Source organism: Equus asinus, chromosome 4 (assembly GCF_041296235.1).
Source record: "Equus asinus isolate D_3611 breed Donkey chromosome 4, EquAss-T2T_v2, whole genome shotgun sequence".
In the NCBI taxonomy this organism is placed as follows: domain Eukaryota; kingdom Metazoa; phylum Chordata; class Mammalia; order Perissodactyla; family Equidae; genus Equus; species Equus asinus.
The window spans coordinates 99737268-99758594 of NC_091793.1; the positions used below are offsets into that span (position 1 = coordinate 99737268).

General features: G+C 43.6%; 1 protein-coding gene across 28 annotated transcripts in view; it reads left to right on the top strand.

The window, feature by feature from the left end:
• Positions 1-21327, top strand: part of TANC1 (tetratricopeptide repeat, ankyrin repeat and coiled-coil containing 1) — a 229055-nt gene that overhangs the window by 41622 nt on the left and 166106 nt on the right. For 11 of the 28 annotated variants that reach the window (XM_044768849.2, XM_044768851.2, XM_044768859.2 and 8 more), the window contains exons 1-2: positions 9277-9344; positions 9814-9923. In XM_044768849.2, the coding sequence (XP_044624784.2) occupies positions 9292-9344; positions 9814-9923 (163 nt within the window). In that variant the 5' untranslated portion in view covers positions 9277-9291. Of the gene's footprint in view, positions 1-1562; positions 1681-2647; positions 2709-9168; positions 9345-9813; positions 9924-21327 lie in introns of those variants that run through there. The other 17 variants (XM_070507820.1, XM_070507823.1, XM_014859495.3 and 14 more) reach the window with 5 other exon arrangements.

Genomic DNA, 21327 nt, shown 5'->3' on the forward strand with positions numbered 1-21327 from the left:
AACTGGGGAACCCCGAGCTGCCGATGTGGAGTGCACGAACCTAACCACTACACAACCGGGCAGGCCCCTCTAACACCATATTTTTATTCTTTCCTTTGGAAGTGTTATACAATTTATCTCGTCTTCTTTCTGATCTTTTTAACTCAGACTGGTCCTGATGGAGGGCTGTGATTTATGACTTTTTATATTACTTATTTGTCACATAGCAAGGGCTTTTCTGGGATTTGGAAAATGCTCAAACTCGGAGAGCTAGATTATAAATGACTTAGGGTACTCTGACTAGTTCCTTTGGTTTTGCTTCAGTTTTTCGCTCTCAGTGTCAAGTTCATGAGCTGGAAGTGTGGAGTTCATTTTACATGCTACTGCCCCTCCAGCCTTGAAAGCTCTTTCCCAGGAGGTCTTGGCATGGACCAGCCCAGAGTCATTACTTAGATGCCAGACTTGTTGCAGTCTCCACAGGCTCAGCTTGATCCTTCAGGGGTTGGCCTAAGTTGCCCTCCTTTTTAATGCGTTCCTCAACTGCTTCAGCCTCCCTTGGCCTCTTGTCCCTCTCCATTTCTCCTGCCCTGCACTTCAGCCCTTAATTGTATGCTAATCTATACTGGCTGTAGTTCCCTTGCTTGCAGGCAATATAAAGCAGTAGAAGGGATGGGAGCTTTGCAGCCTGCATAATCCGAATTCCTGAGCCTCTTTCCTCTTTTTTTTCTTTTTGAATTCTTGTAAAACACACACACTCTCACAACATGAGATCTACTCTCTTAACAAATTTTTTTTTTTTTTGAGGAAGATTAGCCTTGAGCTAACTGCTGCCAATCTTCTTTTTTTCTGAGGAAGATTGGCCCTGAGCTAGCATCCGTGCCCATCTTCCTCTACTTTATATGTGGGACGCCTACCACAGCATGGCTTGACAAGCGGTGCCATGTCCACACCCGGGATCCAAACCAGCGAACCCGGGCCGCCAAAGCAGAACGTGCGAACTTAACCGCTGCGCCACCGGGCTGGCCCCCTCTTAACAAATTTTTAAGTGTCCAATACAGTATTGTTAACTATAAGTGCAATGTAGTAGAGCGGATATCCAGAACTTTTTCATCTTCTGTGACTGAAACTTTACACCCTTTGAACAACATCTTCCCATCTCCCCCTCCCCTCAGCCCCTGCAACCTCCATTCTGCTTCTTTGAGTTTGACTCTAGATGCCCTAGATACCTCATATGAGTTGGAATCATGCAGTATTTGGCCTTCTGTGACTGGCTTATCTCACTTAGCATAATGTCCTCAAGTTTCATCCATGTTATAGCATGGGACAGGACAGGATTTCCTTCTGTTTAAAGGCTGAATAATATTCCATTGTCTGTGTGTGTATGTGTGTGTATATACACGCCCATTTTCTTTATCCGTTCATCTGTCAATGGACATTTAGGTTGCTTCTACATCTTAGCTATCGTGAATAATGCTGCAGTGAATAGAGAAGTGCAAATATCTTTTTGGGATCCTGATTTCAATTCTTTTGGATAAATACCCAGAAGTGGGATTGCTGGAGCATGTACCTAATTTTTTTTTTAGGTTCGTAATACAGCATTTGCGTTCCGTGTAATGCATGGCGTACAGTGGGGGTCCTCTGCTGTCTAGAGCCATCGGGCAGCCCCTCTTGTTCGTGTATCTTTGCTGTGCTTTATCACAGGTAGGTAGTACTTCTTGCTTTGCTAATGCCTAACTGTTTTTGACCTTGTGTTCATTAACTTTGAGAATTGCTTTTGAGAGAAGACATCATTTTCCAAAAAAAACAAAAAAAAGCAAGTTTTTATTTACTGGTCACTCACAGCAGCTGTGTCATTGAGGAAGTGTTGACACTGCTTTTGGTTGTCAAATGACTGCGTGTGATTCTTTCCCAGGACTGAAAAAATTGCAAGGTTGGAATTTTTGGGATTGTTAACAAGATCAAAAAGCAAAGAGATAAAGCCAAGAGGGAAAAGTCTTTCTACAGAATTGTAGTAGAAAGCAGAAAAAGCTAGAATTCTGTAGAAAATGATAGGTATTGCAAAAATAACCTTTGACCAGAAAATGAAGGTTGCTGTTTTTCGTGTTATTTGAAAGTGGAAGACAGTTTAGCGAGCCAGAGTTTTTTTTTTTGTTTGTTTGTTTTTGTTTTTTTGGTTTTTTTTTTTTTTTGAGGAAGATTAGCTCTCAGCTAACTCCTGCCAGTCCTCCTCTTTTTGCTGAGGAAGCCTGGCTCTGAGCCAACATCCGTGCCCATCCTCCTCCAGTTTATACGTGGGACGCCCACCACAGCATGGCTGCCAAGCAGTGCCATGTCCGCACCCGGGATGCGAACCAGCGAACCCCGGGCCGCCGATGTGCGGAACGTGCGAACTTAACCGCTGCGCCACCGGGCCGGCCCCGCGAGCTAGAGTTTTAATGTCTAATTTTTATTTTTTTAAGGATAGTAATAAAAATGTACTTACAAATTTAGCTTTGTTAATAGGGTTTTAGAAGATGACTTGGTTTTCTAGGAAAGAAGAAATATCCAGTTGTTCTCTTATTTGTAATTTCAGTAGCCATAGGTCTTAGCGGTGAAATGGTTTATAAGAAACCCTCTCACTGCCCCGCCCCTCCACTCAGGGAAGATATATTTCTCTGATTTTCCTCAGGTTTCACCTCAGAACTAGTGAACGAGCGTCCCATGGCTTCAGCGTACCGACAAGTCAACATGTGGGTGTTGAATTCTTGGGGAAAAGATATATCGTATTTTCTCTTGCTTTGTTGATGTTTTGTGGCTGGGGTTTTAATTTCTGATGGGTTAAGATCCAGCTCTTGTGACTTATTTGTGTTCTGGCCAGAGGACCCTCAGCTTTTTTGTGATCTGAGTCATTTCCTAGTAAGGCCCAGTTTGGGGCTGGAACTCCCTGCCCAGGGATGGGGGACATGTGGTGGGGGCAGCAGACCTGGTGTTCACAGCTGGGAGGAAGTCCAGTGTGCCCGGAGGAAAGAACAGGGGTCTTCAGTGCTAGGGGCCTGGCAGGTAGTCGTCTGGAGTGGCCTAGGGCATCAGAGTAGCCTGACACAGGCACCCATGTCCCCTGACCAGCTGCGGCCCTGTGGGTTCAGAGTAGACCTCAGTCCCTTGGAGGCTTGCCAAGAGCAAGGCATCGCCTCTGCCTCCAGGCACTGGCAGGTTTATCGAGAGAGGGGCTCAGGCGCAGTTATCAGAACTGAGCTAGAGGGTGAGTTAGGCCTGTGGAATGCCAGAGAAAGAAGCCTTGTTATTAGACACAAGGTCAGGGCCGGTTAAGCTGCAAGAGCAACTTGGCCCGAGCTGTTTAAATCTCTATTCTAGAAATTTCTGCTGGATTGAGCCAGCGAGGGGAGGGTGGGGCAAGGGTCAAGAGGCTTCAGCTGTAGGGAAGGAAGGGCAGTAGAAGCTGAAAATGGCAGGCCAGGCCTGGAAACCTCAACATAAAGTGAGAGGTTTTCAATTCCCTGGTGGGTTATTGTAGCCTGTTTGTGAGTGAACGGGTCTTAGAGTGTAAGTTGCACATTCAACAATGAGCTTGAAATAAGACCGAGAATTACTTTAGTAAGTCTGGAAATAGATTTAGTTTTTAACTCAGATAAAAATTTTCTTGAATCAAGTGTAAATCATAACCTTATAGAATTACCAGTTAAATTTGTTAAAAATACTCTCTTCACTAAACCTGAAGCAAATCAGTACTTTTGAATGCTATTACTTATCAAGACATAAATATGAAGTTCCTCAATAATCAGATCTGAATAGAGAATGGTTGAAGCTATTTGAGGTTAGGTTACTTGAGATGAAGGAAAAACCCACCCTCACCTTTGCGGTTCAGATAGGCACGTGCAGTGGGTACAGAATTTATTCCTTGGCTCTGTGTCCCATGTAGATTAGATTCCAAGATAAACTGAAGCTTGCCTCATTGATCGCAGAATCCTAACATTTAAACCTATTTTTTTTTTAACTCCGTAAGAAAGCAGGAAAATCAATACTTTTAAAGACTATAGAAAAACTTGGGCTATTTAAAAACACACTTATTTAAATGGCTGCCTCCTTAAGATCACCTGGCCTAGCTAGGACTTCTAGACAGATTGAACTGGCAAAGGGTCACCAGGCATCGGCTCCAGATGTGGAGTGGGGACGTAGTGTCCATACAAAGGTGCAGTCCCTCTGCCCAAGAAAGTTTATAATCTGGTGAGGAGCTTTACTCACAAATACCTCAAGAAAAGGTAGATGAGAAATGGTGAGTGTGGGGTGAGTATGGGCGTAGCCAGACAGAAGGTTCCCCATCAGAAAGGCAATGCTGAGGGTCGTGTGCCTGCCTGTGAAAGTCTGTCCCAGTGTTCAGTGGTATGGAGACCACATAGAGACAGTGCATTGCTGTCGGATATAGTGCCCCTTCCTATTTTTGAGAACACTTGGGTCTTAGGGACTGAAGTTGGGCGTGTGGGCATCTTCTCTCCTAGATGTAGTGGCTGGAGACCCACTGAAAGTGAAATAACCTTTTCTTAGTGCCCGGGGTCATCTTTCAGAGCTACTAATTGTGCTGTTTTGAAATGCTTTGTTTTGGTGTCCTTGGACACTTTCGGGGATTGAAAGGCTATTTAAACTCTGACAGCCTGTAATCTACTGTTTGGGATATTATAACTTGTCTCCTGTCACTCGGAGCTTCTCAGGGCTGTCACTGTGTCTTGATCTAGCAGCCGCCCTCCACCCTCTTCATTTACAGTGACCTGGGAAACCAAATATTTCCCTCCTGTTAGAATTGTATCTAGAAGAGGAGGTAAATAACTCTCAGGGAGGGCCTGGGAAAGAGGTGTGGGATAGAGATGGGGAAAGGTTTGGAAGTTTTTTTCTGAATTGTGTGTGAATTTAGTTGCAGATTTTGGCAGCTGCAAAAACTAAAATCTTGGTTCCTAGCTGTTTGCTGGATAGTTGAGGTTGCTAGCTTATGACTTCTGTCTTCCCCCTTTTCCCCACTAGTATGAAATGTTTTCTCCCACCCTTATCTGAATCAATTTTGTTATGGAAAGGAGAGAATGACAGTTTTCTCAGGGAAAATGAAAAGAAGGTGAATGAAGAAAAACCCGGGGCTGAGGCAAGACCTTGGTCTGTCAGTCAACTACTGTTCTTGAAACCTAAGATGTAATGAGCCCTGTGGAAGACAGCGATGAGGTGGACCCTGCTTTTAAGAAGCTTAATGTTTAGTTGGGAGAGAGAACTAACAGACGTGAAACCCTGAACTGAAAGTGGTAGAGAAGTTTTGCATCAGCTGTAAGTTCAGAGGGGAGTGACTTGATTCAGGTACTTTGAGCCAGCATTGCTGGGATCCAAGTGGTATTTGAGTAAGTGGCCATGCAGCATCCATTGCGGAGAGCAGATACACTGGAAGACCAAGGAGGAGGGCGAGTTGATGAAACCCCAGTTAGGAAGTGGCAGAGGCTCTGGAGAGATTTGGCAGCACATCTGATAAATCCATTTCCGTGGAGGAATTGGTGAGGATTGTGATTGGTCCACAGACTGTTGTGTCTGTGTGGTTGATTACAATGCAGACGCTTGGGCGTCTGGGGTGGTGTCCGGGAATGGCTGGGTCATTCTGGTACAGTTGGCCTGCAGGACACACTTTGGGAAACACTGGTAAAGGATGAATAAGGCAAAGCTGATTAGTTCCTCCATGAGGAAAGTTAGGAAGGAGGCATCCAAGCTGGACAGCCTGATTTTTGTCACTATGCTACAGAAGGACAGGCACAGAGCAAGTAGCCCTAAGAATTAAGGAACATGGAGGTGAGAACAGAACTAGCTCCTCAGCTGGAGACAGTGTTCCCACAGTCCTCACCCTTTACCCAGGTACCCAGGTTCTCTTTCTTATCCACTTGCTGTCACCTCCGAGAACATCATGATGCTAATTGAGATCAAGTTGAGGTTCAGCCCTTGTATGAGCTAGCTGTAACTCCTGGCAGTTATCCTAAATTGAGTGTGTGCTTTGTCAGATTTGATGAGCAAGAAAATATGGATCATCAGTAATAAAAAACAAAACCAAAAAACCCTGTTACTACTATTAGTAGAGGAACCAGGAGAAATCATAGTGGTGAATACAGTTTAGTAGTTTCTTCACATATGAAAACCATCATATTATATCACTTCTCACACAGTAAATGCTTGACATAAGGATGTTCTTTACAGATGAGCTTTGAATTGTTACCTCTTACCAACTCGATGGCAGGTGCCATCCAGGACTTACTTAGGGAACTACCCAGTCTGTCCCCACTCCTGTCTTCTCCTTCCTGAAGCGTACACCTCCAGGCCACACCTTGTACCCAGCCCAGTGATCAGCATCTACAAGTTGTTATTCACTGCACCTTCCTCCAGCTCTCTCCTTGGTCCATTTGTGTTTCTCCCACGTCTTTTTCTAAGCATAAATATTTCCTGCCCCTCCCCGCATCCCCATTGAGAAGACAAAAGAAAACACCCTGGGAATAGGTCAGGTTTAGTGGTTCCAGTCTTGGCTATGCATGAGAATCAGCTGGTTAACTTTAAAAAGTACCAACATTTGGGCCCCATCCCCAGAGATTCTGTTTTAATTCGTCTGGGCATCAGAATTTTGAAAGCTCCCCAGGAGATTCTGATGGGCGGTTAGTATGGAAAACCACCTCAGTCTAGCTGATCGATGTCAACAGTACAAGCTGTACACCTGTTTCAAGGAAAACGGAAGCTGCAAGATTTGAAATGGAAATAGGTATTTTTAAATAATGCCTTTTGCCACTTTCTTCCTATCTTCCTCTGTTATTTAATTCCTCTGTAATTTTAAATAATGCCAAGTCCCGCTTTCTTTTTATCTTCCTCTGTTATTTAAGCCTGCTTTCTATTAAGCACCAGCATTCAAAATGAAACGAAAGGAAAACAAGAGCTTTCTTTTATTTGCTTTAGAATTTCTGTGGTATTGTTGCCCACTCTGTCCTCGCAGTTGAATGTGACCTGAGCCTCCTCGTGAACTCTCAGATGCAGCAGGTTGTGCCTGAGTGACCCTCCTCACGCTCTTTAACCTCATTGGGCCTCAGCTTCTAGCGGAGCCGTATTTGATGCTGCAGGACTGTGTACACCGGAGGATTCAGCTGTCACATGGCATCGATGGTCACATGCTTCGGTCCGTGAACACATACAGTAGTCTTTGTTTTGTGGTCTGAGGAGGCCCAATGTTAGGTTTTTAGGAGGCTACTTGAGAGAAAAAAAATTTTTTTTTGATGACTACGTACTCCTATTGGATAAACAGCTTTGAAGTCTCTCTGTTCATCCTTGAAAGAGAGGGATGACTAGGAGGTAAACCCTCATAATATTCTTCAAAAGCATTTTCAGGGTCTTTTTTTTTTTAAGGAGCCAATTGGAAATTAGATCTGAAAATAAAAAGCTAGTGATGGGCAATGAAAGGTCATCCTTCAGCAAGTCTCTAAACTCTTGTGTTTTAGGTTTCGTAAAAATTCTTCAACAAATGTACTTTGTCGTGTTTTGCATTTTACTTCAGACAATTTTGTGGCGTACTGCTGCTTTTTCAACACTTTCTCGGGCCCCAATTTTGGATTGTGTGTTTGAGTGGAGGAAGGATAAAACAAAAAAGTAAGAAGTTCCATTTTTTTGTTAATTTAAAATGGAATCTGAAGGACAAAACATGAAAACCTGAGGCGTAGTTTCTCCTGAGTCCAGTGGGTGAGTGTGTAACTAGTTCTAAGTAACTTCTCAAACCCCACTCACGGTTCCTCTGGTCTTGCTGACCTCCCTTTTTCCTTTCTGTAATTACTGAATATGGCCCTTAAAACCCATGTAGAACCAAATACAGAATCGAAACTCTGTGATCTCATCACCACAAAAACAGGCTGTGGGGACAGTCCTTCTCACAGGAAGCCACCTCCCTTTGGAACCTCTGTCACCCTGTAATTTATAGCTGTGCCTTTGTAGTCTTAAACTCAGAAAGGACTCCCCTCCCCCCACCCTTAGTGTAACAAATGGATTGCTCTAGGTGGAGAAGAGGCCAAAGAGAAAGTATGTGTGTGCATAACCTGTTACAGATCTAATTTTAAGGGTGCACACGCGTCTGTGGGTCCTCTGGGCAGAGCGTCTGTCTGACAGCAGGCGTGTTGTGGATATACTTTTATACTTGTCCGTCGGTTGTCGTTGGGACAGTGAGAAGCCTGGTTTTTCTGCCGAGGTGCATTCTCTGAAAGGAGCTTGGCTGAAGTACTTGAAGCAGCTGCCAGATGAATCTCTCCCTAGCTGCCAGAGCCCTCTGTAAAGAGGCAGGTGATCCTTTTTAGGAGCAAATAATAGGAGGACGCCTCAGATATTTGAGCTACTGTTCACCAGGTGGTGCTGTCCTGCAGTGAATGCTTAAATACTACCCAGTGAGGTCAGCAACCTGGTGAAGGAGATACCTGGGGTGCTCAGAAGCCTTGGCTGCGTTTGTGGGCTGCTGCTGAACACGAGATGAGGCCTTTTTGAGGAAACGTTAAACATTTGACACGAGGTGACCCCTGGGTCCATGTGGGTTTCTCCTCCGTGTGCTGCTTGAGCTCTCAGCTGTCTCTGAAGTGGGGGAAGGCTGAACCCGTCCCCTGCCTCAGTCCCAGGTTTCCTCCCAGGGAAAAGCTCCTGGGCTCCGTTCTCATCTTTGAAAACCTGATGGGTGAGGGGGGCAGGTCTTCTGTAGCTCCTCATTAAGCAGACTTAAAGGGGAGAAACGGCCTCCACCCAGCCTTTGCATGCACAAACCTATTAGTAGTCTGGTGCCCTGCCAAGTGGTTTGGTTGCTCCAAACGTGACCACACACGATTCTGTCCTTTCTGGCAATGAAGCCTGGCAGCATTAGTGTGAGGAGGGCATTGACTTGCGCGAGAGCCTGGTTGTCAGTGTGTTTGAGCATGGAGGGTGCCCTTGAGAAAGAACATTTTCCAGGAGCAGTGTAGAGTAAAAAAATTTCCCAGGGAGATAGACTCTGAGTCAGTCACGGGAAACCTCTTGTTGGAATCCTTCAATCAGCAAACATTCGTGGACCATCTGCCTCTCAGGAGGGTGGTGTAGGGGATGGCAGGTAAAACCAGCCCTTGAGAAACCGGTCAGAGCAGAGGTCAAGGCAGAAGGAAGCAAGTGCTAGAGCACAGGTCCCAGCAGGGTGTTCTGAGGGCAGAGGAAGGACTGGTGAGATTCCGAGGGCGTGGGGCAGGGCAGGCAGGTGCTATTTGAGCTGTGCATGGAGGATGACGAATTTCCAGAGTGGGAGAGTGGTGTTTCAGGATGAGGGAACAGGGAGAGCGAAAGTGTGAAAGCGGGCAGTGTGTTTCGAAATGGTGAGTTGTGTAGAGAGCTGGGACCTGTGAGGAGTGAGGCAGGAAATATGGGAAGGAGGTGTTCTGGAGAATTTCAGCACCCTAGAGGTTTTAGAGAGGTTCTCGGCTCCTTGTCTTGAACCTTTGAAACATTTCATTGGGTATTGGGCTGCAAACCCAGTAGCGTCGTTTAAAGAGAAAACCTGAAGGAGCGGGCGGAAGGTACAGGGAACTCTTCCGGAGCCCTGCTAAAGACGAGGGACTTTCAGTAAATGTCCTGTCCCATGCTGCCCCCCACAGAGGGTGTCAGAAGGAACAAGTTCTCTTGGATTTGCTGAGTTCTCTTGGGTTGGTGGTATGTAATGCTGATGTCTCTTTCCTCTCCATCGTGGCTTTGTTGGGATTTTTAGGGAGATTGTAGCTAATTTTATAAAACTCTGTGCTTCTTGTCTCATAGGACGAGTGTGCTGACAGGTTTTCTTTTTTCTAGTTCTCTTTCCAGGTTTCTGTGGTCCACTTGTCCAGAGGAACTTTCCGGGTGCCCCCTGAGTGAGCCAGCTCCTCTCTGCTGCAAGAAGGTGGAGTCTGGGGTGAGGCGAGGTGAGTGAGACCCAGAGAGAATCCATACTCTGACAGAGCAAGTTTTCCAAAATAAGTTATTTTCTGAAAATTTTGAGGACTTTGAAAGTAAATTAGTCTTTTATTCAAACAAATTTAAGGATAATTTTTTGAATATCAGTGTCTTAGTTACTATTTTAAAGCACTCAATAATAATATGGATGCATCAGTCCATTCTCTCAAAACTTTTCTAGTTTTACTTATTTGTGCCTATTTCAGGGTTTTCCGGTCTTTTTATGGTGTCTAGCACAGTACTTTTCTACTGAAGACATTGAATGTATGTTGAGTGAATGGCTTAATATCTTGGTTTACAGTTTGCATACATAGAAGTACAACTGATAACTTCAGATTTTTAGTAATGTCAGACTGGCTGTCTATTCTTTATCATTGTCATTCTCCTGTTCCCCATTCCCCATGAAACACTGTGAAGTTGAATTACAAACCTCTCTTTAGCTACTGGGAGACAAACAAGGGAACGTTTACAACCTGCGTTACCTACCTGCTCTGCTTTCCTAGGCTGGCTTTTTAGGGTCATGCCAGTTACAATTGGCTTAGGTTCTGTCTCCCGCCTGTTCTGCAGACTGTCTTGTTAATTTAGTCAGAGTTGTGTCGTTCCCCTAGCCAGTTTCAAGGAGGATTTTCTAGTTGTGTGGTTTATGGTTTTCCTGTACTGCAGTCTTACGTGTAAATTGTGAAACAAAAATAGCTACTTCAAGGGGTTTGGTGAGGCTGGAGGCTCCTGAAGGGTAAGATTTTTGTTCTATTCATCTTTTTATTTGCATTCCTTATCTCCAGTGTGTAGAATGCAGTTGGGACTCAAGTATTTCCTCTTTCCTTTAAGAAGAGAGAGAATTGGCTGGGAATGGAGCATCTGCAGTCCCATCGTGGGCTCAGAGAACTGTTCTTCCTTATGCTCAGCTGCTCACGGTTGAGGCAGTGGAGTGGGCGTCCCCAGGAGGGCCTGGACAGAATGGTGGCCTGGGGGTGCTGAAGACTCAGCGCACGATCCCCCCATAGGAGACAGGGGTCAAGGTTAAAGCTGCTTCCAAACCTCTGTGAATTCTTCAAACATCCATGTGACATGCAGGTGTGTTCTGCCATCTGTCCAGCATGGCGTGCTGGCAGGATTTCATATTCTGCACTTAGCCCTCCTGTCATGCCTTGCTCGTCCATGAAGAACAGAGTGGCCACATTGCCCCCCAGACTTTGGGGGATCCTTCCAAAGGCAGAGCTTCTCGACAGGAGCATGGCAGGGGAGTGCACATCAGAATCTCCCATGAAGCTTTAGAAATTAGGATACTGAGACTTGCCCCAGGTGTGCTGAGCTAGAATTTGGGGGATAGGGAGGGAGTCCTTGCTGTCTGTTTATTTCTCTTTAAAGCTCCTTAAAAGGTGGTGGTGTGTAACTTCTTGAAAAATGTTTGTATGTGGAGTAGACTTAAAAACAAAAACCTCTTTCTTAGCCTGAGCAGATGTTTGGGGGAATTATTTTTGAACTCTCTTAACTAGTTTAACCAGTTTATACTGCCAAGCCAAACATTCCCGTGTTGTGCCATAATTTGCATTGTAGACCATTTTATAACTTTAATTTAAAATTGCCTGGGACAACACTTTCTGGGGTCGTAAGTATACAAGGAATGAGGAAGATGACATTGAAGAACAATTTACTAAATTTAACAAGAGCTTAGGCTTATTTAGAAATCCAGGTGGGAATCTGCTTAAATGGAATTTTTCCAAAGCACGCAGAGATTTGCATATTGAAACCAAAGCCTTTTGACCTGTGGTAACACATTTCTCAAAGTAACATTGAAATAGCAATTTAAGTGTATTGCCCTTAGAGATTTTTTGGACAGGAAATTTATTTAGTAAGTTATACAATTTTTTTTCCTCCTCCACTTTTTGGGTGGCAGAGAATTAGCTAATTTTTCTTTTCTCCTTCCCTTGGACAAACCTCAGGAAGTAAATAGGAGTTTAATAGCAAAGATCACGTTAAATGGTTTTTGTGGTTTTTAAACTACAGTCATGCGTCGACGGAAATATGTTCTGAGAAATGTGTTGTTAGGAGATTTTGTCATTGTGAAAACATCATAGAGTGTTCTGAAGGGGAAGGGGTACAAAATTTGCCCCAAATGTGTCTCCTTAACATGAAGATTATTTTAGGTTGATTATTCCTAGGAAACAAGACTCAAAGTTTTTCTTGTTACCTCCCCCTTAACTGCCTAAAAGAATTCAGATGAAAAAAACCTGTCTCAGGAAGCAAGCTATCACCTTAGCATAATATGAGCTAGGTGGCAGACAGGACACTGAAAAAACCTGTTAGTTGGGCTCCACCCTGTGTTCTTCTGTTTCTATGTGGCTAAACACTTGTCTTCCAAACATTTCTTCCTTTTCACCTACTTCTGAATTGCTTTCCTTCCCTTTGAAGTCCCTGACCCTCCCCACCCGAAACATCTTTTGTCTTTAGCTGAGGATGATATTTAAGGTGAGGACTTTGGCCATTTGGTCAGTTATTTCATTTTCCTGGGTTTCTGCCATGTATAAGTGCTATTAAACTTTTGTTTGTTTTTCTCCTGTTAATCTGTGTCACATCAGTTTAATTCTTAGAGCAGCCTGAAGAACCTACTGGTAGAGGAAAATTTCTTCCTCCCTTTCAGTATTTACACAAACCTAGATGGTATAGCCTACTACACACCTAGGCTATATGGCACAAATCTTATGGAACCACCGTCATATATGCGGTCTGTTATTGACCGCAGTGTTGTTATGCAGCACATGACTGTCTCTTTTGCAAATTCCTGTTTGTATGAAAGAAAACCTTGCAACCCATTGTTGTTTGAAGTTTTAATAATTTGATGGTTTGGTGGAGAATGGTAAGTTTCTATTTTGAAATCAAAGAATTTTAGTGTTTAGGAGGGACCTTACAGATGACCTATCTTCTGGTTTCCATTGCTTCAACTTCATGGAAACTGCTTTTGTTAAGGTCACAAAGGGCCTCTGATAGGACTCCTGACAGGACTTTTCTGTCGCACTTCATACTACTGACTGCTCCTCATTTGAAACTTTCTCCTCTGGGTTCCTTTGTGCCATTCTTGACTGCTTTTCTTTTTCCTTCTTTCATTTCTTCCTAAGTCCTGCTGCGTCTGCCCTTAAGTGTTCATATTCCTGGGGCTGTTGTCCTTGGTGGTTTTCTTTTCGTCTGCTCAGCCTCTTTGGAGGACCTCAATACTTCCATGACTTCAGCTGCCACCCACATGTTAATGACCTCCAAGTCTTTCTCTGAGTTCACCCTCGTCTCAAACAATCTTTTGGACATTTTACTTGAATGACTCATAGGTACTTTTAACTTGGGATATCTGAACTGAACTCATTTCCCTCCTAATTATTGCCTGCTTCCTGCCTGCACCTCCTCCCCCCCCAAAAAAAATCCCGTCACCTCCATGCTGTGTCTGCTTTTCCCACTTTGGTCATTGGCGCTATTCAAACCAGAAATGTGTGACTCATCCTTCACCCTCCCTCAGTCAGCCCCATATCTTAATTGGTGATTGAGTCCTATCATTTTAATATCCTAAATGAAAAAGGAAAAGGGCATTCCAATGACATTTAATTATTTTGGGCTTTAGAATTTGTAGTTGGTCCTATGTAAGTAGATACAATAACATGAGGCAATTACAATCATTTATGAATATACATTTCATGGTAGGCATAGACTTAGATACTTGTAATATGTTATTTCTAATTTCCACAACTATTCTGTGGTATATCATTTATGTATAAATGAGGAATTTAAAGTTCAGAGAGATTAAATTACAGGCCCAGGATCACAGAGCAAGTAAAGCACGGTGGAGTTAGGATTTGGGAAGTTTAAACCTACAAGTTGGTCTGCCTGACTCCAAAGCCTTCACCGTCATGTCACTCTGTCTTTCTCTGTTCCCATAATGCCACAGTGCTGTTTTAGGCTTGTGATGAATAGGTTGACTTTGTTGAGGCCAGTAACTGGGTCTTACTCCAATTTGTGTGTCGTAATATATGTATTTTTCTTACACAGTAGGTGCTAAAGACAAGACTTGTGATGGCAGAACCATGGTGCATGTCTTCTGTGGCTCCATCTGGGTTCAGTCCCTGGTCCTCCTGTTAGCTGTGCATTAGCTGAGTAGCCTGAGATTGGGATGGTGGGCTCAAGCTGCTTATCCTCACAGGGTTGTAATGAGAATCAGATGGGCTGGCATAAGGGAAAGTGCTTTAAAATTCAGGGGTATTTTTGAGGAATTCTGTTTAGTTGTGGAAGTCGATAATTGGCTGGCTCAGATGAGCATCTCTTTTTTGTTTATAAATGACAGCATGTGAAAATATAAACTCTTCTAAATCTCTGATCATACTGATTGAATCATTCACATGCTGGCAGTAATAAAAGCAGAAAAGGCCCTTTCAAGTAAAGACCTTGTTAATAAGGATGGTGGACACAGATCTGATGTTTGTTATTAATTCTGAGTATAACTATTTTAGAAGAGATGAGGATATGCTCTACAAAAACCAGACAGTGGCTATTTAGGTATAGGCAAGTGAATTAGAGCAGAGTCTACTGGAGTTTTTATTCTGTTAAATTGATCCTGGGAGGATGGGCTTGGACATGCTTTGTGCTGTACCCAAACAAACCCTAAATCATGGCACAGACGGTTGTGTATTCTATATCCTCATAGCTCTCTCCTTTTGCCCTGTCCTGAGAAGGAAATGCTCTTGTTTTCCTTCATAGTTCTCCTTTTTCCATCATATTTTGGTAACGAAGTTTGTCTGAGGGTCCCCTTTCACGACTATATAAAGCCAATTTGTCATTGTGGAATTTGGAAATTGTTTAGCCTTTCTAAGTCTCATGTTTTTTTCAAAATTGCCCTGTGAATTTGGGGCAATGCCATGTATTTTCCAGGATTTTTTTTTTTTTTTTTTGAGGAAGATTAGCCCTGAGCTAACTGCTGCCAATCCTCCTCTTTTTTCTGAGGAAGACTGGCCCTGAGCTAACATCCATGCCCATCTTCCTCCCACTTTATATGAGGGACACCTACCACAGCATGGCTTGCCAAGCGGTGCCATGTCCACACCAGGATCTGAAACGGTGAAACCCGGACCGCTGAAGTGGAACGTGCAAACTTAACTGCTGCTCCACCGGGCTGGCCCCCCAGGATTGTTTTCATTGCAATGTGGCAGAGATAATTCACTTAAAGCACGATAGGTACTTGGTGAGTACTAGCTCTTATTGTCCAAACTTAGTTATCAGGGGCCTACATTTTCAGATTTAAAAAGCCTCCAACTGGTCCATGAAGAAAAGATTCAGGAAGAATTTATGTAAGATGGAAAGCGAGGCAGGAGAATCTAAAGCAGTGGCTCTCGGGAGTGTGGACCTTGAGGAATGTCATCATCATCAGCTGGGACTTATTAGAAATGTAAAGTTTCAGCTTCACCCCAGACCTAAACATCAGGACTCTGGGGGTGGGGCCCAACAATCTGTCTTAACAAGCCCTCCTGGTGATTCTCATGCACTTTGGCCTGATGTTAGGGAAATCAGGCTAGAGTCTTTTGGAGTAGTCCAGTGGGGGATAGTGAAGACCTCCCCAGGATGGTGGGAGGAAGCGGAGGGGAGATGGAATTGGTGATACTTAGTAATTTAATTGGCTGTGTATCAGACAAAGAAGGATGCCATGAGGACGGAGAGGCCTTGAGTCTAAAGCACTAAAAGGGAGTGGTGCTTATCTGCAGGAACTTGGAACACTGGCTGGTGAGTGGGTTTTGGAGGTTGGAGGAAGAAGAAAACGAGGTTATTGTTGGCCCTTTGAGTTTCTGTTGCCAGGGCTGATGTCAGCAAGTTGGAAATGAACTACTGTAGGTAGCACAGGTAAAACAATGGAGAAACAGATTTGCGAGTCGCCTGCGTGGAGGTTGCAGTTAAAGAGGGTATTCAGATCATTTTTCCAAGGAAATTGGTGCAGAGAAAAGAGAGCCAAGAGTGACTAGTTTGGAATTGGATGTTTGGGATGATGGCATCCAGTTTCTCTTGCAGAAGGAAGAATATAAATGTTTAGGAATACATGGTGATACAGTTTTAAATAAAACCAAATTATCACAATAACTTTGGGGTTTTGTCATCATGCTATCTTTAGGCCCCGTGCTGTGCAATAGAGGCTGGTCTTGTACATCATTTAATCTTGGGATCCAAGGCTTAGGGTGCTGAAGGCAGGGTTCTAGTTTTCTTTCCCCCAAAAGAGGGAGTGGAGTGTGCTGTGAAGAGCGAAGGTGTGGCCTGGGGCAGGCTGCTGAGTTTCTCCAAGTCTCAATGTCTTTATCTGTCAAAGAAGACAGTTACAGTTCCTACCTCCTTCTTGTGAGGACTAAACACGGTACTTCACAGTGAAAAGCTTAGTGCCTGCCACAGGGTGTATTTGTGTCGCCACCTCTGCTGTTATTTTCATGGTGGTTGTTGGATTGGTGGAGTAAAATTCTTCTATTTGTAACAGATTTACAGTATTTTTTTTCTTCTTCTTTTTCCCAAAGCCCCACAGTTCATAGCTGTATATTCTAGTTGTAGGTCCTTCTGGTTCTGCTATGTGGGACGCTGCCTCAACCTGGCTTGATGGGCAGTGCTAGGTCTGTGCCCAGGATCCGAACCGGCAAAACCGTGGGCCACCAAAATGGAGCATGTGAACGTAACCATTCAGCCCTGGGGCTAGCCCAGATTTACAGTATTGATAAGAGGAGATAATTATAAGAAGTCATAATATAAGTCTGAGTTGGAGATGAATGGCTTTGTGGTTTCCAGTGAATTATCAGTATGTTGAAACATGGGCTTTATTAGGTTTGTGAGAAGGCAGAATGGACTTGGTTTGGGATGTGTGCATAAAAAACAAGGACCAGATATTTAAAAATTATTTCATATCCAGCTTTGTTGCAGACTCACACATGTTGCTGGACCAGAAAGATGTTTCCCTGAGACCGTGAAAAGTTAGTGCATCTGTGCAACATCTTCATCATATTGAGAACAATTTCACATCCACTGTCTGTAATTCAAAGTCATTCGAGAAACATGTGTTCCTGTTTTCCACTGCGTTCTCATTGGGCTGTTTTTCCTTAAAGGGAGGCATTGGGACCACACACTTATGTTTAGGAAATAACTTTGTAGCTGTGCTACATGGACGTGTATAAGGAACCTTCTCAGTTTGGAGATTGTCGTTTCTGAAACTCACGCCCTCCTGCCCTCCACTAGAAAGAAAAAAATGATCTGTGTGTGTATGTATGTGTATGTGTGGTTCCCGTGCCACTTCACAATACCGATCTTGTTCCTTAGGTCTGAGATATGTGTCGTACTGTCTGTTTGTGTTAAGGGAAGTGGTGACAGAATCCATGATCAAAGGTTTCACTGCGGAGTTACTAAGGGCTTTAATTGAACTTTCACTGGGTTTTAGAGAAAAAAAATCTGATGTTCATACATGGCATGTCACATAACTTCAAGTGTAAAGCTTGAGCTTCTTAGGTTTGGTTTAAAGTTTTACGGGACTCCTAAAAATAACGTTTGTAATCTCCATGCATAGGAATTACTCTGTAATGAAGAATTTAGCTTAAGTGTGTTTTGCTGTTGGGTTGGGTTTGAATGCCTTTAGTTTGGTTCAGAGCTACCATCCCAGCTCTTCTAGAACTACACGAGGCTTGCCTCTTTCTGGGAAGTTTGGCTGCTGCCACAGCTGAGACAGTGAACCAGACTTAGGTAATTTTATTAGTCTAGAAAAAGTATTGTGCTTCTGCAGCTGTTGTTGTGGGTCCTGACCATGAAAACAAAAACCGGCTCAGTTACCCAGGATCCATGAGAAATTGGCAATGGCCCAACCTAAGTCCGTGTATTTTGGACTCTGAATTATATTTATCCTCATACGGGCATCCCCTCATTTGGAGCACACAGCTGGGAAATGGCCTGACTGTATGTATGAGGCAGCGGGGGCTGGAGAGGCCAAGCCTTGGGTACGCCCTCTCTAGGAAGCCTGATCCAGTTCTTTGGAAGACTAGACTTGCTAGACCTTAAATACCTTTTTAAAAAATAGGGAGAGTATGCAAGAGAACAACATAATCAATATAAAGCACAGTTGTCCCAGTCATTCAACCCGACTTTCCTGTTTTTGTAGATTGTCTCACACTGTAAATTTCCACAGGTCTTTCTCCTGCAGTGCCAGGCTGTTTATTGTGGGTGAGTTAGTAATTTGGCGGTGATGGACTTTCTTGTTAAAAAGAACCTTTACAGACCACTGTGAAAACTAGGGACTTGGCCTTTAATTTCTAGGAGTGGTGCATATGTGGAATGCCTACTCCTGCTAGTGTGTGCCAATCAGTAAATTACTGTTTAATTTTCTGAATTTCAGTGGTTCTGTGAGTGGAATAAAACCAAGCTACTGTTTCTCTGGAAGCACCTGGGCAATTAGCTGAGCTCTTGGCAAGTCTGAGTAATTGTTCCATTGAGTCTGACTCTGATTTTCTGGGTTGGGGTCCCTAACCCTTGGAGTCCCTGAATGGACTTCAGGGGGTCTGTGAACTTGGATGGGTGGAGAAAAAAGTTTACATCTTTATTTTCACTAACTTCTAACCAAAATGTGGCCTTTCCTTCAATCATGAAAGTGGGCAAGAAACCAGGTACTGTCAGTAGTACCTGTGGCTTTGGCACGGATTTTTGTATCATGTTATTGGACATAATTTAAACTATCGTTTATGCCCATCACTGCTTAGTAAACTACAATAGCTATTAGCCTGCTGCTGTCTTGTTATTTACGCATTGAGAAGCGCGCATTACCATTATCACACATTTGCTTTTTAAATATTTTGATATCTGTTTCAATACCATTGATTTTCTTAGTAATCATATTTTCTACATCAGAATCATTGAAAAACGTTCTGATTAGAGGGTCTAGATTGCTGAAGCAGTCCATGGTGGTTAAAAGATCAGAAACTCCTGCTTTGGATGGCACTCTTGTATCTTTCTCATCTTACTTTGAGACTGAATTTGTTAACATTAAAAACAAGAGAAGTCCGAACATATTTGGTTTTTGTTTCCTAGCATGACTTGTCTTTGACTTTTATCATCTGGAGCTCTGGTATTCCCCATGTGGGAGATGTTGGAATGAATTAGAAAATAAAGCCATCGCCCATTCCCATGTGACTGTTCTCACAGGCCCTGTGGCAGTTCCTTTTAAGACTGCTTACTGTAACCAAATGTTATGGCCAAGAATGATTTCCCTTACAAATTTCAGATAAGAGCACAGTGCTGCATGTGTTATTATTTGCTTTAGCTGTGGGAAGAGATGATGCTGTGTGGCTTGCATGAATTTGATTCAGCTCTCCACTGCATTATTACTGCAAGCATACCCTAATTTTTTTTTTTTTGAAGATTGGCCCTGAGCTAACATCTGTTGCCAATCTTCCTCTTTTTTTCCTTCCCCAAAGCCCCAGTCCATAGTTGTATATCCTCGTTCAAGTCCTTCTAGTTCCTCTATGTGGGATGCCACCATAGCATGGCTTGATGAGCAGTGTGTAGGTCCGTCCCCAGGATCTGAACCAGCAAATCTCAGGCCGCCAAAGCAGAGCACAAGCTTAACCACTCTGCCCCGAGCCGGCTCGAAGCATGCTCTATTTTAGAACTTGATGTCCAAGGTTAAAACCTAAGTATGTTTATTGGACTGTGTAAAATTGCCCAGAGAAAGAAATTTCCCATTCGTTGCCCTTCCTGTCCCCTTTTAACAAGCTTCATGCAGTTCATTCAGTGAGAAACAGGGTGGTTTTTTGAGCTCCTCTTGAATAATATAGTTCCTAATTCCTAGGAAAGTGTTAAGAAAGGGGAAGCATTGCCCGTGTGACACAGAGGTCTCTGCCCCACGTAGTCTTCCCTGTTGGCAGTATGGCCCAGCTCCCAGTGTCCTCCCCTGTGAGCTCATGAGCTGAAGAGCTTGCTCATTTTAGCATGTGTTTTGTTGCATGATGCCTCCAGGTCACACAAACTGACAACAGTGGAGTTTGAAATAACTCTAAGTTGCTGCCTAGAAGAACTTGAGGGAGTGGACAGTTTGTATCTCTGAAAGGAGGAAGATGCTCTTTTTCAGGATAGATTTGAGGCATGGGTGCTGCTCTCTGGGAGGGCAGGGGTATGTGTGTGTATGGCCAAAGATGATTTTTTTTCCCCCCTGTTTGGCAGTTTTCTCTGTGTTTGACCACCTCACCAGGCCCTTGGGGCTAGTCTCTCTCATTTTTATGCAAAAAAAAAAGGCATAGGATAGGGATTGCCTGGCCGGGCTCTGGAGCCAGACTGCCTGGATGGGCACCCTGGCTCTGTGTTCCTGAGCTGTGTGGCCCCAGGCAAGTCACTAGCCTCTCGGTGCCCTTGTAGAATGGAGATACTAACAGTACCTTCTGCAGAGGGTGGTTGCGAGGATTAAATGACTATAAATGACTATCTATCTATCTGTCCATATACTGAGTGCTTCAAGCAGTGCCTGGAATATAGTTAGTAGTAAATAAGTGTTGCTGGCTATGCATTAGAATCACCTGGGGGAGTTAAAAAAAAAAACAACAAAAAACTACACAGGATTGAGAACTCCCATCCTAATGAAATTAGGGCCCAGGGAGGTTATAACCTTGTTCAGAGCATCATACCAAGTCACTGACAGAAGTGGAGGAGGGATTTTGATGTCTTATATTCTGGGGCTTTAAGTGAAAGACCCATCTGTCAGCTACATAAGCAAGAGATCTTTTGGTAATAAATAGCTGCCTTTCATGGGTCATCTTTGAAGTTGTCTGACCCTTTTCACTTTGAGGCCAGATGCAGTGCAATTTAAAAAATTTAATTTCTTTAGATTTATAATACCAGACTTTATTCAGTTGGCATTGATTGATTGAGTGCCTTTTAACACTTTTTGAAAAATGGACTTTCTGACATGTCTTCAAGTTCTCTTCTCCTTTTATACTAAAGGCTTATCACCCATGCCATAGACTCCTCTGAAGTGTTCTTTTTTTCATCTTTGGTGATGGTTTATCAGCTACTGTGATTACAGTGGTCTTAAGAACAAGAAATAAAGTTTCACCCTTAAAATTATTGCACCTTCAGATGGAGGAGACCTGAAATTGTTCAGTCGAGCAGGAAAGGGAGCCGTATTCCCATTAGACAGTTGAGTCTGTGAAAGGCGAAATAACTTGCCCAAAGCCTACCTTTGTTCAGGGAGTTGTAATCGCCACACATTAAGAAGGTGGTCAGTGTAAGTTGGAGATTTTGGCTCTGTAGTATGACAGAACTGGAAAACTGAACAGGAAGGAGAAGGGAAAAGAGAAGAGAGTGTAATGAGAGTATGGTTGTGATGGAGCTGACCACCAT